General features: G+C 50.9%; 1 protein-coding gene across 1 annotated transcript in view; it reads right to left on the reverse strand.

Moving 5' to 3' along the window:
* LOC144823936 (sperm-specific sodium:proton exchanger-like) overlaps nucleotides 1-15,329 on the reverse strand; it is an 8,804,346-nt gene that overhangs the window by 8,608,756 nt on the left and 180,261 nt on the right. The window contains exon 2 of the mRNA XM_078682870.1: nucleotides 1,998-2,098. Within this exon, the coding sequence (XP_078538996.1) occupies nucleotides 1,998-2,098 (101 nt within the window). The remainder of the gene's footprint in view (nucleotides 1-1,997; nucleotides 2,099-15,329) is intronic.

A 15,329-nucleotide genomic window follows, 5' to 3' on the forward strand; every position in this document is an offset into this window, starting at 1 on the left:
AGACCATTTCCAGGCCCCAGACCTCCTTACCGCAGATTGCCCGGGTGGTGGGCCCCTTGTCCTCCTCCATTCAGGCAATCTTCCTGGGCCCGTTGCATTATCGTGCCTTACAGCGTCTGAAAGCGCACCACCTCAGGAAGGGGTTATCGTAGGATCTAGCGGTTCCCCTGTCAGAAGAGGCAAACAAGGAGAAGTCATGGTGCTTGACACACATGGAGGCCTGAATGGGCGTGTGAATTTCAGCTCGACTCCAGACTTTGTCATAGAATTGGACGCAAGCAGGTCCAATGGTGTGCCCGCTCGGGGAATTCTCCACAGGCTGCATTTGGTCTTTAGAAGAATAAGGGCTGCATATCAACTGCCTGGTTCATTTGCCGCCCATTGCTGGACCAGACATCAAGCAAGTTTGTGTGTACTGCTGAAGATGGACAACGTCTCAGCGGTCTGGTATGTCAATCGTCTGGGGGGTCCTCGGTCCCGAGCCTTGGCAGACCTCGTCAAAGAGTTTTGGGAGTATTGCTTGGCACACCAAGTCTTGGTGACAGTGGAGTACTTTGCAGGACAAGCCAACCAAGTGGCGGATTGGCACTCAAAGTATCTGAGAGATTCCAGCCTGTGGAAGCTGGATGTTCTGGTCTTCAGGGTGGTTGGATGATCGCTGGGGCCCGTTTTCGGTGGACTTCTTTGTGTCCCGTCTCAATCATCAGCTCCCACGCTTCTTCAGTTGGAGACCCGATCCTCTAGCGGAGGCCACAGATGCCTTCCTCCAGGACTGGAGTAACGAAAGGAGTTATGCCTTCCCACTGTTCTCGATGGTGGTGAGGACGGCAGCCCGGATCCAACTTCTGGGAGCAGAGGTGGTGGTGGTGATGTCATATTGGAGGTCTCAAGTGTGGTTTCCAGTTCTTCTGGAAATTTCTTGGGATTTTCCAATCCTACTCCCCCCGCTTCCTCATCTTCTGAGCCCGGACAGGGAGCAACACCACCTCATTCGCCAAGGATCTCTCCGCCTCATGGCATGGAGGCTTTCAGGAGGCGCTGGTCGTTCCAGGCCTTACAGTATCGGCTCAAAATCTCTTGTCAAAGGCCTGGGCGGACAGTAAGTCGAAATGGTATTGGTCCGCTTGGACTAAGTGGATGCGTTGGTGTCTTAGACGGGAAATCGAATGTAGTCCGCTTGGCCTTCTTCTTTTTCTCCTGGGCCTCTTCCCCAAGGGTCCTGATGGCCGAGAGAGAGACGAAGAGGACTTGGGGCTTCATGAGGGGTTCGGCGAACTCCTCTTCTTCGATTGGGACCGAGACCTCCGCAGAGTCTCGCTGGATGGTGTGGACTGCCGAGCCACAAGGAGCTTTGTAGCCCGCTCAGCTGCAAGGCCATCAAAGCCATAGCCTGGCAGTCCAAGCATGACTACGAGTCCGGGTCGCGCTCGAGACACAAGAAAGAAACAAGGTGGTGGTTGGTAACTGACATCATGCGGTGACAGGCACCACACAGTTTAAACCCTGTCTTCCTCAAAGACATCCTCGCACAGGGGACAGTAGGGTAGTTCTTCGTGGATCGGCGCTTAACGGGTTTGGAAAGAAAAGAACTGACATCCGAAATCCTGGATGACATCTATATAGGTGACTGCAACATCACCGACGTGACACGGAGCCGAATGGTGTCACCTGATTGCACGCGCAAGAGGTATTGCTCAAGCAAAGGTTTCCAGATTTAGTCTGACACCTGGGAAATTCAAAGGTAAGGCATCTGCAGCTAGAAGTTTCTATCAGACTTAACAGTTACAAATGTAGATTTAAATAGGGAAGTAGCTATTCAGTGTAGACATATCAGAAATAATGCTTGTGAACCACAAATATCACAACTGTTAAAATAACTGCAGAATTAGAAATGAACATATTTCCATAAATTAGCTCAAAACATTGGTATTTGTACCACAGTGATGAGAACTGATACTGTGTATCAAATCTTTACATTTTTACAATGGATACATTACCTGTGAAAGTGAGCTGTTTAATGCACCTATGAGTATTCCGAATATGCCCATCAGTACTGGGTGGATTGTCTCACATTTCTTCAGCAGACTTTTAATAATCACTGAAAGGTAAAAATGTCAGTTCCACATTACTACAATGTCAAAAGCCACTGATGAGAAGCACTACACCTTAAACATGCTTAGCACTCATTTTATTAATTTTCCTTATTGAACACTTTTAACACACATAACAAACATCCAAAAGCAGATTGTACACAATGTACAAAAAATGAAACAAAATATATACCTCTAAAATTTGTTTATCAGTATGTATACTTTCTTTGAAGGTACATGATTGGTAAACAGTTGGTGTCTGTAAAGAAGATCCTAAATACATGCTGAAGTGTTTCTCTCATTTTCTTTAGCACCTTAACAACCGTGAGATTATTTTTATCTCAACAGAAAAAAAGATGGGATTAGATAGTGTCCTCATTTCTTTTTCTTTATCAATATAACTGCAGGAATACATAATCAAATACACCCATGAAACCCCCTGTTTCAGATGTATTGTCCTCCATGTTTCAGATGTATTGTCCTCCTACCCTCTGTCTACCAGAAGAAAATAAGAATTGGTCATGCAAGTAGTTCTCATCATTCAAAGGCAGGTGCACAGCTAATAGCTTTGCCATCACCTGTATGTTTGCATACTTTAATACCAAATGCACTCAGGCCTGTTCTGCACCCAAATTTACATCCAAGGATGGCCATCCTACAATTCTAATTTCACAAAGCATGGCAAATCATTACAAGTTGGCCACCGTATGTAAGCGAAAATTCAGCAGCCATTTCGGGATGATTTTTTATGGTTTTAAAAAAACTATTCCAAGATGCCAGTCCATGCATCCGAACCATTTGACCAGTTTACATCACATTTTGCTGTCTCTTGAGTAGCCTCTAATACATTGGTCCAAGTAGGCCAAGGATACTGAGCACCACAAAAAATACATTTCTGTTAAGTAGGGTGTAAACTTTAACTACAAAGGCGAGAATGCACCTCTGTAATACATATCATGATTGGATTCCTTATTCTGTACACCATCATTATGTTCACTATTGCTACTATTTTGCTACATACATTCTGTACTGATCAGTATGTGTAGTACACTACCATTGGAACTCATTCATGTGCGTAGCAAGTACAGGGGACTTGCTGACCTTTATGATCTTTGGCAGAATTCAATGTATGCCCCATAAGAACAACTGACGTACCTTCGGTAACACTTTTTCTGGTGGAAACAGTATCTGCTTGTGGATTTCTCAAACTTTTGACGTACCCCTGCACCAGCATTCCCATAAACTTTCTTTAGCTCTCCCACATCGACAAGGATGTCACAATGGCACAGCTCCATATGACGTCATCGAAGCCATAAGAAGACCCCATCGGCATGCTGGCCTCAGTTCCACCCATTTTTTCGATTCCTTTGAGGCGAACGGGTGGACCGACAACACAATTGGAATATACACTGTATACAATATATACACAAATATACACAATATACAGCCAAAAACGAAAAGCTAAAGAAACACAGCATTTCCTAACAATCAACAGCATGGCAAGCAAAAGACATAGGAAAGCAACCATGCCAAAGAATGAAAAACTTTTTCGGTATACGAAGGTGGCAAACGGGGAGGAGGGTGGGACAGTGAGGAATCCACAGGTATATACTGTATTCACCATAAAAAGCGTCATCGAAGGTAAGTAACTTGTTCTTCTGATGGATACATCTTCCTGTGGATTCCTCACCTTTTGATTTGAATCTCACAGCTGTCTCTCTCCCGGAGGAGGGTGTCCACCTACTCATACCAAAAAGTCCTACAGCACGGAACGTGTAAAATGGCCATCCTTCCCCACCTCAGAATCCAAACAATAATGCTTCGCGTAGGTGTGGTGGGAGGCCCATGTTGCAGCCTTATAAATGTTGATTACAGGAACACCTCGAGCCAAAGCAGATGTGGAAGATTTAGCTCTAGTCGCATGAACTCTGATACCTTCAGGAGGCTCCTTCTTGGCTAGGGCGTAGCAAATCTTGCTTACCAAGATGATCAACCTGGATAGCGTTCTCTTGTGGATGGCTTTGCCCCTAATCCCCCCAACAAAGAGCTGGTTGTCCAGTCTGAAGTCCCTGGTACAGTCCAGGTAGAAACTGACCGCCCTTTTAGGGTCCAGGCGGTGAAGTCTCTTCTCCTCCTTGGAAGGGTGAGGGGGCATGGAAGGTAGGCAAGGTAATAGATTGCCCTAGATGGAAAGGAGTGTCGCACCTTAGGCAGGAAAGCAGCCCTGGACCTGAGAACCATCTTTTCTGCATGAATGGTTAAAAACTGAGGTTTATAACTAAGAGCCTGCAACTTAATTGCCCTCCTGGCGAAGGTAGAAGCGATCAGACAGACCATCTTAAAAGAAAGAAGCCTCAACGGGCAACTATGAAGAGGCTCAAAAGGAGAACCCATCAGGAAAGTAAGTACCAGATTCAAATCCCACTGAGGGAGTGGGAGGAAGGCCCTTAATGAACATCATAACAATGGCAGACTTAAAAAAAGATGTCTGGTCCGGCAAACAGAGGAAAGCTGACAAGGCCAACAAATAACTCTGTACAGAGCCACAGCATAACCCCACTAAACTAAGCAAAGAGAGAAACCAAGTACATCAGATAAATGGGCCTTCAAAAGATCACCGGACCACTCTCCACACCATTTCACAAACTTGGACCACCTAGAGGAATAAATAGATTTGGTGGAGTATCTCCTGGATGGTAAAATAACATCCAGCACATCCGGAAAGAGAGAGAAAGAACTCAGATTGCCCCATTCAATCTACAGGCATGAAGTTGCAGGCTCTGGAGGTGGGGGTGTCTAACCAACCCCTGCAACTGCAAGAGGAGGTCTGCCCTGAGAGGGAGACAGAGCGGAGGGTCCAGGCCAATCAAATAACTTGAGCTTGGTCTTGGCAAATCTTCCTCAGAACCCAAGGAATCAAGGGTATGGGAGGAAAGGAGTTGCGAGCTCCAATCCCAATGAAACGCGTCCCCCAATGCTCACTGCATCGGATACTGAAGACTGCAGAACGACGGGCAGTGCGCGTTCTCTCGAGTGGCAAACAGGTCCACCCAAGGAGACCCACACAACCTGAAGATGCAGCAAATCACCTCTCGGTGAAGTTTCCACTCGTGGTCAGCTGAGTATTGCTGATTGAGACTGTCCCCAAGCACATTTAGCAACCCGGCCAGATAATTTGCAAACACACGAATCTGATGGCTCTGAGCCAAGGGCCAGAGTTGCAGAGCCTCTCTGCAGAGACGATGCAACCCTACCCCTCTCCGTTTGTTTATGTAACACATCGCAGAAGTGTTGTCCGTCAGGACTTGAATTGACTGACTGCAAAGAGAGGGAAGAAAGACTTTGAGAGCCAAACATATTGCCCGCAATTCCAGAAGGTTGATGTGGAGCAACCTTTCCTCTGGAGACCAAAGACCTTTGACCTCCAGATCCCCCAGATGAGCACCCCACCCTAGAGTGGAGGCATCGGTGTTTACTGTGGCCATCGGCGGAGGAAGTTGTAAAGGCCTTCTTTGAGACAAGTTGCCTGGAACACTCCACCAAGACAGCTCTGCTGCAGTGTTTCTGGAGATACTGACGATCTCCCTGAGATCTCCATTGTGTTGATACTACTGACTTCCGAGGCACCACTGGAGTGCCCTCATGTGCCAGCGTGCTTGGTTGACCAACTGTATGCAAGAAGTGAACAGACCGAGCAGGCGTAGAACCTTCTGGACTGGAACAGCCGTTCCTTTGTGAAACAATGGAATCATCTCCTGTATGTCAAGAATACTCTGGGGAGGTGGAAATACTCAACACACAGTAGTGTCCAGAATTGCCCCTATGAACAGGCTGTGCTGAGAGGGCACCAGGTGAGATTTGGGTACATTTATCGAGAAGCCCAAGTTGAACAACAGACGCGTTGTTACCTACAAAGACCCGAGGTGGGGAAGTAAGACCAAGCAGAAGGACCGCAAACTGGTAGTGTTGAGATCCTACCGTAAACAGAAGATACTTCCGATGCGACATGAGAATAGGGATGTGGAAATACGCATCTTGCAAGTTGATCGACACCATCCAGTCTTCCTGCTGCAGCGCTAGAAGAACCTGAGCTAGGGTCAGCATCTTGAATTTCTCCTGCTTAAGGTAAAAATTCAAAACCCTGAGGTCCAGGATCAGTCTCAACCGACCGTCCTTCTTGGGAATCAGGAAATAACGGGAGTAGCATGCCTGACCCCTTTCCTGCTCCGGAACCACCTCTAGCACACCTTCCTGCAACAAAGCCAGACCCTCGTGCTGTAAAAGCAGCAAATGGTCCTCTGAACACCATCCCTAGCGAGGAGGGTAAGGAGGTGGAAACTCTTGAAAAGTTAGGGCGTAAGTAACCGATTTCCAATGTTGAAGAAAAAAGGACAGCATGCTCCAAGAGGGGCATCTAGAGCTGCTTTCCCGCTGTAAGGGTGGTGGGGGCAGAAGAGGAGGAGGAGAAGGGAGACTTAAGTCGAGAAACTCCTCACAGACGGCCCCTACCCTTCCCTCTGTATTACTTGTGCAAAGGATTCAGCTGTTGTTGCTGCTGTGACTGTTGATGGCCTCAAATGGAAGCCACCTTCTCAAAGTCTCAACACCTTTTGTAACTATAGCCCCTAGGTTGGGACTGCTGGCCCAAGGATATTGCAGTAGACCTACTGTCCTTGAAAAGCTGCAGTGCAGAATCCGCCTTTGCCCCAATGTCTTGATCCATCGAAGGTTAGATCAAGCAAAGCAGCTTGTACACCAGGAGAGAAACCTGAAGACCTAAGCCATGCATGTCTCCTGGTGGCCACCGAAGAGCCCATTACCTGGCTGACCAACTTCGCCATGACCAGACCAGACTGAATAACTTGACAGGCCGCCGCTTGGGTGTCTGATCGTACCTCCGAAAAGTGAACACGATCATCATCAGGCAACTTCGGAGCCTGATGATGATGACAGTATCCATCAGTGCATGAATGTATCTCCCTAGCAAACATTTTTTTTTTTTTGGGAGTTGTAGAATGTAATTTACAAAAAAAAAGGTTTTTTACAGATTTCAGAATTGCAAAACAGAATAATGGAATGCAGAACCTGCTGGATTACATAAAGTTAGTTGCTATAAAGACCATCAATGCAAAATAATAAAAAAATCTGAGAAATGCTAAATCCCAAATGTGCAGTGAAATCAGTGAGAAATCGTACATCATTCCTAGGGATCGTGAGTCTTGTGACTCACTCCCAAATTCAAGGGTTTATATACAGTTGTCTTCCATAGAAAAGTACAAATTCTGCAAAGTCATCATGGTATGATAATTTCACCAACAAATAACAGTGTTGCTTTTTTTTTATTGAATTTTCAGGTTAAACACACCGCATCAGTGGCATCATTACACATGAACTTCAGGACATATTGCTTGCATCTGCAGTCAAGGTCTCCCTAGGATCTACAGGTTTTTATGACTGATAGCAGTACATGACAATCATTACTTCCTCATTTCAAAGAGCAGGTGTCCACCCGCAGTACATTTTCTTTTTTAGCTTTTTGTCAAATCTTATGTTTCCTTTTTTTTTTTTTAATAAGTCCTCTATCTTACCACATTTGCAGGTACTTTTTTTCTTAAACATTATACAACTGTATAAGATATCCCCCCACCCCCAACCCCTCTATGCCCCCCCCCCAACCCCTCCCTTGCTGCCGGGTCCATAAAAAAGTAGAAAAAAGATAAGGTCTGAGTCACATACTCCCTATGGTAGGTCATCGTGTGTCCCCTCATCCTGAACTGGAGCCTCCCCCCGCCCAGTGGGCACTGACTCCGAACCGTCCTGTGTCAATTGGATGTCCCGTCCCACCAACTCCTGGAACATTGCCCCCCAAGCCAACAAGACCTCAGGTAGTTTGCCATCCCTCCTAGTATTCCGCATGTGCCCTTCCTCTGCCAGTGCCCACTCCCGTAGATCCGCCCTCCATTTCAGCAGAGTTGGGCCCTGTGGGGACAACCAATGAATTGCTAACATTAGGAACCGCCTGCTTACCCTCCGTTTGTGATCCCGGGGGATCAATCCCAGGAGCCCGGCACGCGGGTCCAGGTCTACGGTCCATCCAGTCACCCTCGCCAGAACCTCCAAAACCAACACCCAATAAGACTGGAGCACAAGGCACATCCACACCATGTGTATAAAATCCGCCCGTACACTGCAACATCTCGGGCAGCGGGAGTCTCTGGTACTATCAATGGCCTGGAGCCGATTGGGCGAGAGGTAAGTCATGTGTATAATATTGTACTGGATTTGCTTAAAGCGTTTGCTCACTGACACCTTGCGCACACCTTTATGTATTTTTTCCCATTCTTGGGGGGTAATCTCCTGCGGACACACCTGCTGCAACTTATTTTCTACCCTCAGGGGCCGCAACTTTTTATCCTCCCTTAATGCCCTGTATAGGTGAGTCACAAACTTACGGCCCCCCGCCATCGCCAACATGGTGACCAGAGTGCGGGTGTGCACCGGAGCCTCCGGGAACAAAGGCCAGGGCTGCCGCAGCGTTGCCGCTAGTTTAGCGTATTGGAGAAATTGCCCCGGTCCCAGCTCGTAGGAAGTCACCGCCTCCTGATAGGTGATAAATTTATCATCCGGATAAAGGTCGCCAGCATTAGGCAGCCCCCCCTCCTTCCACTTATCAGTGGACATGACCTGTTCTATCCGGGCAAAGGGAGGCATCAGCCAGAAATCCATGTCAGGGGCCAACGGTCTGTCGCAAATCAAGCGCCGCACTACTCGATCCCATATTGTGGCCACCAACCGCGCTAGCGGGAGTCCTTGGTCTCGTCGCCCCCCACCCTGCCAGAGCAGCGTTCCCAACTGCCCACTCCCATAAGTACCTGCCAGCAAGGACCTCTCCCAGGAGGGGTCCTTATCCAGCCATGCAATAGCATGTTGCAGTTGTGATGCAAAGTAATAGAGTTCCAGATCCGGGACTTCTACACTCCTGGCGCCCCATCTACGCTTCAGGACCTCTAGACTCACCCTACACCGCTTCCTGTTCCACAAGAGGAGAACTAATAGGGAATCCAGTTCTCAAAAGACCCGCTGCGGCAACTCATAAAAGGACCCTTGCATCGTGTATAGACAGCGCGGGAGGACCACCATTTTGATTAGGGCGATCTTCCCCATCAAGGAGACCTTAAGGGTATTCCAGAAGGTGATGCTCCCCTACAGACCCCGGATTATCCTACCCATGTTGTGCTGGAAGAAGGTGGCCGAGTTCTGTCCGATCCAGATCCCCAGATAGCAAAGGGTATCGTCCACCCGCGGAAGTCCTATCTCCGGGTGTTGGACCCCCTCCCTGTCGGACCGCTCCCTAATCGCATAGAGCTGAGATTTTGCTTTATTTACCACAAGACCTGAAGCCGCTGCAAACTGCGATAATGCGGCTATCAAGGTCGGCAATGACTGCGTCGGCTGATTTAAAGAAATCAGCGCATCGTCCGCAAACAGGGACACCACGTGCTCCATATCCCCCACCCGAATGCCCTGACCCTCAAGTACCGTGCGGAGGTGACATTCCAGCGGTTCGATAGCCAGGGCAAAGAGTAAGGGTGAGAGAAGGCACCCCTGATGCGTCCCCCTCGTTATGGGTATTTCGTCTGACACATTCTGTCCCGTGCGGACCCTGGCCACCGGCCGGGTGTAGAGCAGTTGTACCCACTTTACAAACCCCTCCCCCAGTCCCAGTTTCAAAAGCACTTTCCAGAGGTAGGCCCACCGGAGCGAATCGAACGCTTGTTCGATATCATGAAATACTAGTGTATTTTGCTGGGCCCGTCCCCCCAAGGCCTGCATGACATGGGCCAGGCAACGAATATTCCGCAACGTATTCCTGCCCGGAATAAAACCCGATTGGTCATCGTGGACTAGACGTCTAAGGTAGAGGAGGAGCCTACTGGCCAGCACCTGGCTGATAATTTTCAAGTCCACATTCAGCATGGATATAGGCCTATATGATCCGGAAAGAAGAGGATCCTTGCCCGGCTTTGGGATCATAACTATCGTCGCTGCCCGCATAGAATTCGGGAGCGAGCCTCGGGCGTAAGCCTCCGTTGCAATTTCAAGGAGCTTCGGGACCAAAACCCCCTTAAACTCTTTATACAGTTCGCCAGCTAATCCATCCATCCCCGGGAATTTTGCCGTCCGCAGGTGGGCTATTGCGGCTCGTAATTCCTCCTCCCGGAGGGGGCCCCCCCACTTCCTCCTGACTGTCTGCTTCCACACAGGGCAACTGCACCCCCTCAAGAAACGTTTCTATGCCCTCAGGGTCCGCTGAAGGAGGAGACTATAGGTAAATTTTACACAGATGGGATCGAAATACATCATTAATCGCCTGTTGAGTGGCCCATCTCATCCTTCAGTGCCAGAATAGGGTGGGGCTGCTTTTCCGCCCGAATTAGACGTGCCAGCAGCCTCCCAGCCTTATCGCCCTCCGATAACCATCTCCGCCTACTGGCCATTGTATTAAATTTGCCGAGCGAGGCCCATGTGTCCCCCAGCTGTTGATGTGGCCGTCCACTCCGGCAGCCATTCCTTGTCTGTTGGGAAGTCTTTTTCCATCCCTGCCAGCCGGTCCTCATACTGTCAGAGATCCCTTTCTAACACCCGCTTTACCCCTACCTCCGTTGACAAACAGATTCCTCGGACTACCACTTTCATGGCGTCCCACTCAGTCCTCCTGGTGCTAGCCGAGCCCCAGTTCACATCCAGATACCTCTCAAGCCCCTGCGAAATAGCCTCTTTATAGGTAGGGTCGCTCAAGGCGTCTGTGTTGAGTCTCTAGAGCGGGATCTTGGCCCGTGGTCCGCCTATCGAATATGTAAGCAAGAGCGGGGAGTGGTCGGACAGATAGCGAGCCAAATAGTGGATCTCCGCCACTTTATACATTGCTGTTCCCTGGAGGAAGAAGTAGTCCAGTCTGCTATGGGTATTGGCAGCAGGCGTGTAGCACGAGTATACCCGCTGGGCTGGGTTGCGGTGCCTCCATGCATCCACCAGGCCATAATTCTGGAGCATCTGGCTCATTGCCTCTCTCATCTTACGCTTGGCATCCAATTTAGGGGGGCATCTATCTAGTTCTCCATCAAGGGCACAGTTAAAATCCCCTGCGACTAGGAGCTCCGTGTCCGGGTCCAGGTCTACCCGTCCCAGCACTCGACCCGGAAACTCCTCATCGTCACTATTCAGAGCATTAAGATTCACCAAGCATACACTACGCCCATCCAACGTCCCCACCACAATCACAAACCTGCCCTCCGGATCCAGTTTAGTGTGCATGGCCTTGAAAGGGACTCCCGGTGCCACCCATATCAATGCACCCCTGGCGAACCCGGAGTAAGATGTGGCGAACAATTGCCCCCGCCACCTACGCTGAACATATTTAAGACAATCTCCCCAAAGGTGTGTCTCCTGTAGCAGTGCAATGCTGACCCCATAGCGCCGGAGGTAGGTGACCACCCTGATGCGATTAATCCTGTTATTGAGCCCCCTAGCATTCCATGTTACGAATTTGTACTTATCACCTGCTATGAGTCAGTTATCCATGACACCCTAGCCCCCAGCAAACATACACGTGACCCCCACCACAGTGCAATGCGACCCTCCAAAACGGACAGCTTATACATCCCCAAATACGGTTACAATTCGGCCTGGCAGCATCCCCCCCACAATCAAAACATGGATCCCCAACACCCCCCACCCACAGGCGGTAGCACTGCATCTCCTAATCCGATCCTGGTCAGAAGACTCCAAACCCCGCCCCAAAGCTTCACCCTCCCCCTTAAACCACCCCCCTCAACTTGTAATCAGTAAAGAGAAAGAAGAAAACACATCAATTGTACGTGTACCAATCAAAAAGAGTCCCCCTCCCCTTACTTGGACGTTCAGCCGACTGACTGGTACCACGCCGCCCTGTCCGACCAGTGGTCTAGCCAGCCACCTCAGCACTCTACAGCCGGTCAGTTAAGTCTGTACTTAGCACAACAGTGTAGTCATTGTAAGAAACAACCCCAGGTTTCCAGCCCTTCTCCTCTCTTTGTCCCCCCCACTCCCCGGAAGAACGGCCCCTTCCATAAGTCACTCGGGCCAGTACAGCTCCCCCCAGGTCGGAGAATAAAGATACTCACAGTACCCAAGACCCCATGTGTCTCGCTCTGGCCATCGGGTCCATCAGTCATTTGTCCTGTGTAGGTTCGACAGCCGGGCTGGGGGCGCCCCCGAATCTGACTGTTTTTCTTGTACCAAACACAGTGGGGAGAACTGGTTCTGAGTCGGGATCGCCTCTAATTTCGCCCGGAGTGTACCATCCAGGCCCACCGTGATACGTCCAATTTCCAGGGATTGATCTCCCTCTCCATGCCGCTGGCTATGCCGTCGCCCGCTCCGACGTCTCTGCTCCTGCCAGCCCTGTGTATGATCGTAGGCCGCCAGGCCCAACGAGTCCATCCAGTCGTCCGCGTCCGATGGACGGTCGAAGAAATGCGTCCTGTTGCCGTGTTGCACTCGGAGCCTGGCCGGGAAGAGCAGGCTATATTTAATATTCTGGCTGTGCATCTGCCTCTTAACCCGCAGAAAGTCGTTCCCGAGATCCTGACCTTTCTTGTATAATCTGGGAATATATGGATGTCATGATTGTCAAATTTGGGCGGACCTGTTTTGTGAATGTGTTGAAGGATCAAGTTCCAGTCCCTGAAATTAAAGAACCGGGCTATGATGGCCTTAGGTGGGGATCCCGGTTTCGGCGGCGGCCCCAAAGTCCTGTGAGCCCTCTCCACTGCAAACAATTTGGATAAGTGCAGATTCGTAAAAACCTTACCAATCCTGTCCTCAATGAAGAGGTCCGCCGCTGGCCCTTCTGTCCGCTCCGGGAATTCCAGGAAGCGACCGCCATTCTGCATCCTCCGCCCGATCCTCCAACCGGGCCGTGTGTTCCTGGAGAGCTGTGACCGTCTCCATCAGCTGACGGACCTCGGATTGCAATACACTCAGGTCTCCCTTCGTGGTGGTGACCCTGTCCGCCACCTTTCTGAGGTCAAGGCGCAGATAGTTGATGTCCATGGCCATCCCGTCCATTTTGGTTTCCAACGCCACCCTGGAGTCGCGAATTGCTGCTAAGATATCAGCTTTGTCCCGAGCTGCTGTATCCTGGTGGTTCTCCATCTCCCGCTCTACGCCTGGGCTCCCCTTGCCTGACGGTCTTTCCCCATAATGGCATGGTCGCTCGAGGGCGTCTCAGAATGCACCTCACAGGGGGAGCTGCAGTTATCCAGCGCAACCACAACCAGGACAACCTCACAGGTCGCAGGGGAGCCCTGAAGGCAGCCACGCAACTCCCGTCTGTTCCGGCCCCCGGTCTGCGTCCAGGCAGTCTAAACCAGCTTTCGCGCCGTCTCCAGGCCTCGTCGGTAGAAGTCACATCACCACACGTCTGCGGCCCCAGGGAATCTTAGCGCTCATCGGGTATGTATTGGCCGCGTGTATGTTGCACTCCACAGCCCGGCCCTGCGGGGGAGCTCACCACTGGGATCCAAAGCCTCGCCCACAGGTCAGTCGTGGATCCATATCCTGCCGGTCACCTCCTGTCACTGCGTCGGGGACCTCCGGGCCATCATGCTACAAGGATGGGCAGGGGGGGTCACTCTTCAACACGGTGAGTCCAGCCTGCGGGTCTCCACTGCGCCCTCAAACCCCAGGAGCCTTGGTGCTGGTGGATCGCACCACCCCAGCCTCCCTCGCGCAGGGAGACCACTGACTCTCGCAATCGCCCCACTCCAGGGCCAGCAGTCCAGGACTCCCCCACCCCCGTAGCACCACTCGGTCCAACTGTCCTCCAGGGGGTGGGGGGAAGAAAAGACACCCAGGCAGCCCGGTCCCAGCGGGCACTGTGCACACTTCAGGCCCTCCCAGCTTCCTCAGGCAGCCGCAGCCAGGGCGCGAGTAGGCCGCTCCTCACCGGCCTCACGTAGATGCAGGCGCCAAGGGTCCGCAGCGATCCGCCCTCCAGTCATGCCACAGCGCTGCCGAGCGCCCACCTTACAGCGACGGGGTCCGCACTCCTCTCTGTCCCTTCGCGCAGGGAGACCGCCGGCCTCCAGGGCCCCACCAAGCGCGACGGCTCCTCTCACGCACTTGGCAGCATAGCGGCCGCCATTTGCAAGCTGCAAGGTCAGGCGGGGCTGAGGCGGGCCTCTGGGCGGATCGCAATCGCGGGTGACGATTACCGCGCCTCTCTAGCACCGTGGAGGTCTAGGGGGGGCTTCCGACCTCAGGGATTATGCTGAAAAAGTCAATGTGCCAGGATTTTGCAGGATTATAGAGGCTTTGGGCAGGAGCTGGACGAAAACGCGTCTAGCCGGCCATTTTGCTAAGCCACACCCCCCTCCCTAGCAAACATGTGGTGTTTGTAGACTTAAGAGCCATACTTGCTAAGGAGACCTTTCCTTTGAGTCGCTATCCCTTGGAGTAGAAAGAAAGACCTAGCAGACTGTTTGGAACAAGAGGCCTGAACCATCAAGCTTTCTGGAGAAGGATGGGTAGAAAGAAAAACTGGATCACCAGGAGCAGGCTTGTAACGCCTAGCCACTGACCTAGAAACTGCAGGGGCAGACAAGAGTTTCTGCCACACCTCCATAATCAACTCTGTCAACACCTCATTAAAAGGCAGCCGAGGTTTAACAGTCGAGGAGGAAGAATGCAAAACCCTGGTCAATTATTTTGACCTCACATCAGTTGAGGCAACTGAAGGTCCAACAGATAAGCTGCCTTTCTGATGACTGTGTGGTAAGGGGCAACATCCTGAGAAGGCAAGGACGTTGGAGAGGAAAGTTCCTATTATGGGGAAGTATCCAGACCACTGGCCTCCTGCAGACCTTCGAAGTCATCTATCGAGTCGAGGATCTCCCCTGCCTCATGCTGTTGCCGGTACTCCTCTTCCACCAGCAGTGTCTGCGGTTCCCTCTTGGAAAGCTGCTGCGGGGTCGGCGGCGCCGGCCGCGGCACCGCTGACAATGGCGCTGGAGTCAAAGAAAGTCCCTTCAAAGCAGGCAATGGCATCGATCGAATCCGGGATAACATCAGTCCAACGCCAAAAGGCACCGGTGACTGAGGTATTCAAGTCGAAAACATCGGCGCTGAAAACTGCCATGACGGAGTACTTGGCATAAAAGGCACAAAAGGCACCTGGGTATACTGTTGGGGGAATAG

The sequence above is a fragment of the Lissotriton helveticus genome, chromosome 3_1 (assembly GCF_964261635.1).
Source record: "Lissotriton helveticus chromosome 3_1, aLisHel1.1, whole genome shotgun sequence".
Lineage (NCBI taxonomy): Eukaryota > Metazoa > Chordata > Amphibia > Caudata > Salamandridae > Lissotriton > Lissotriton helveticus.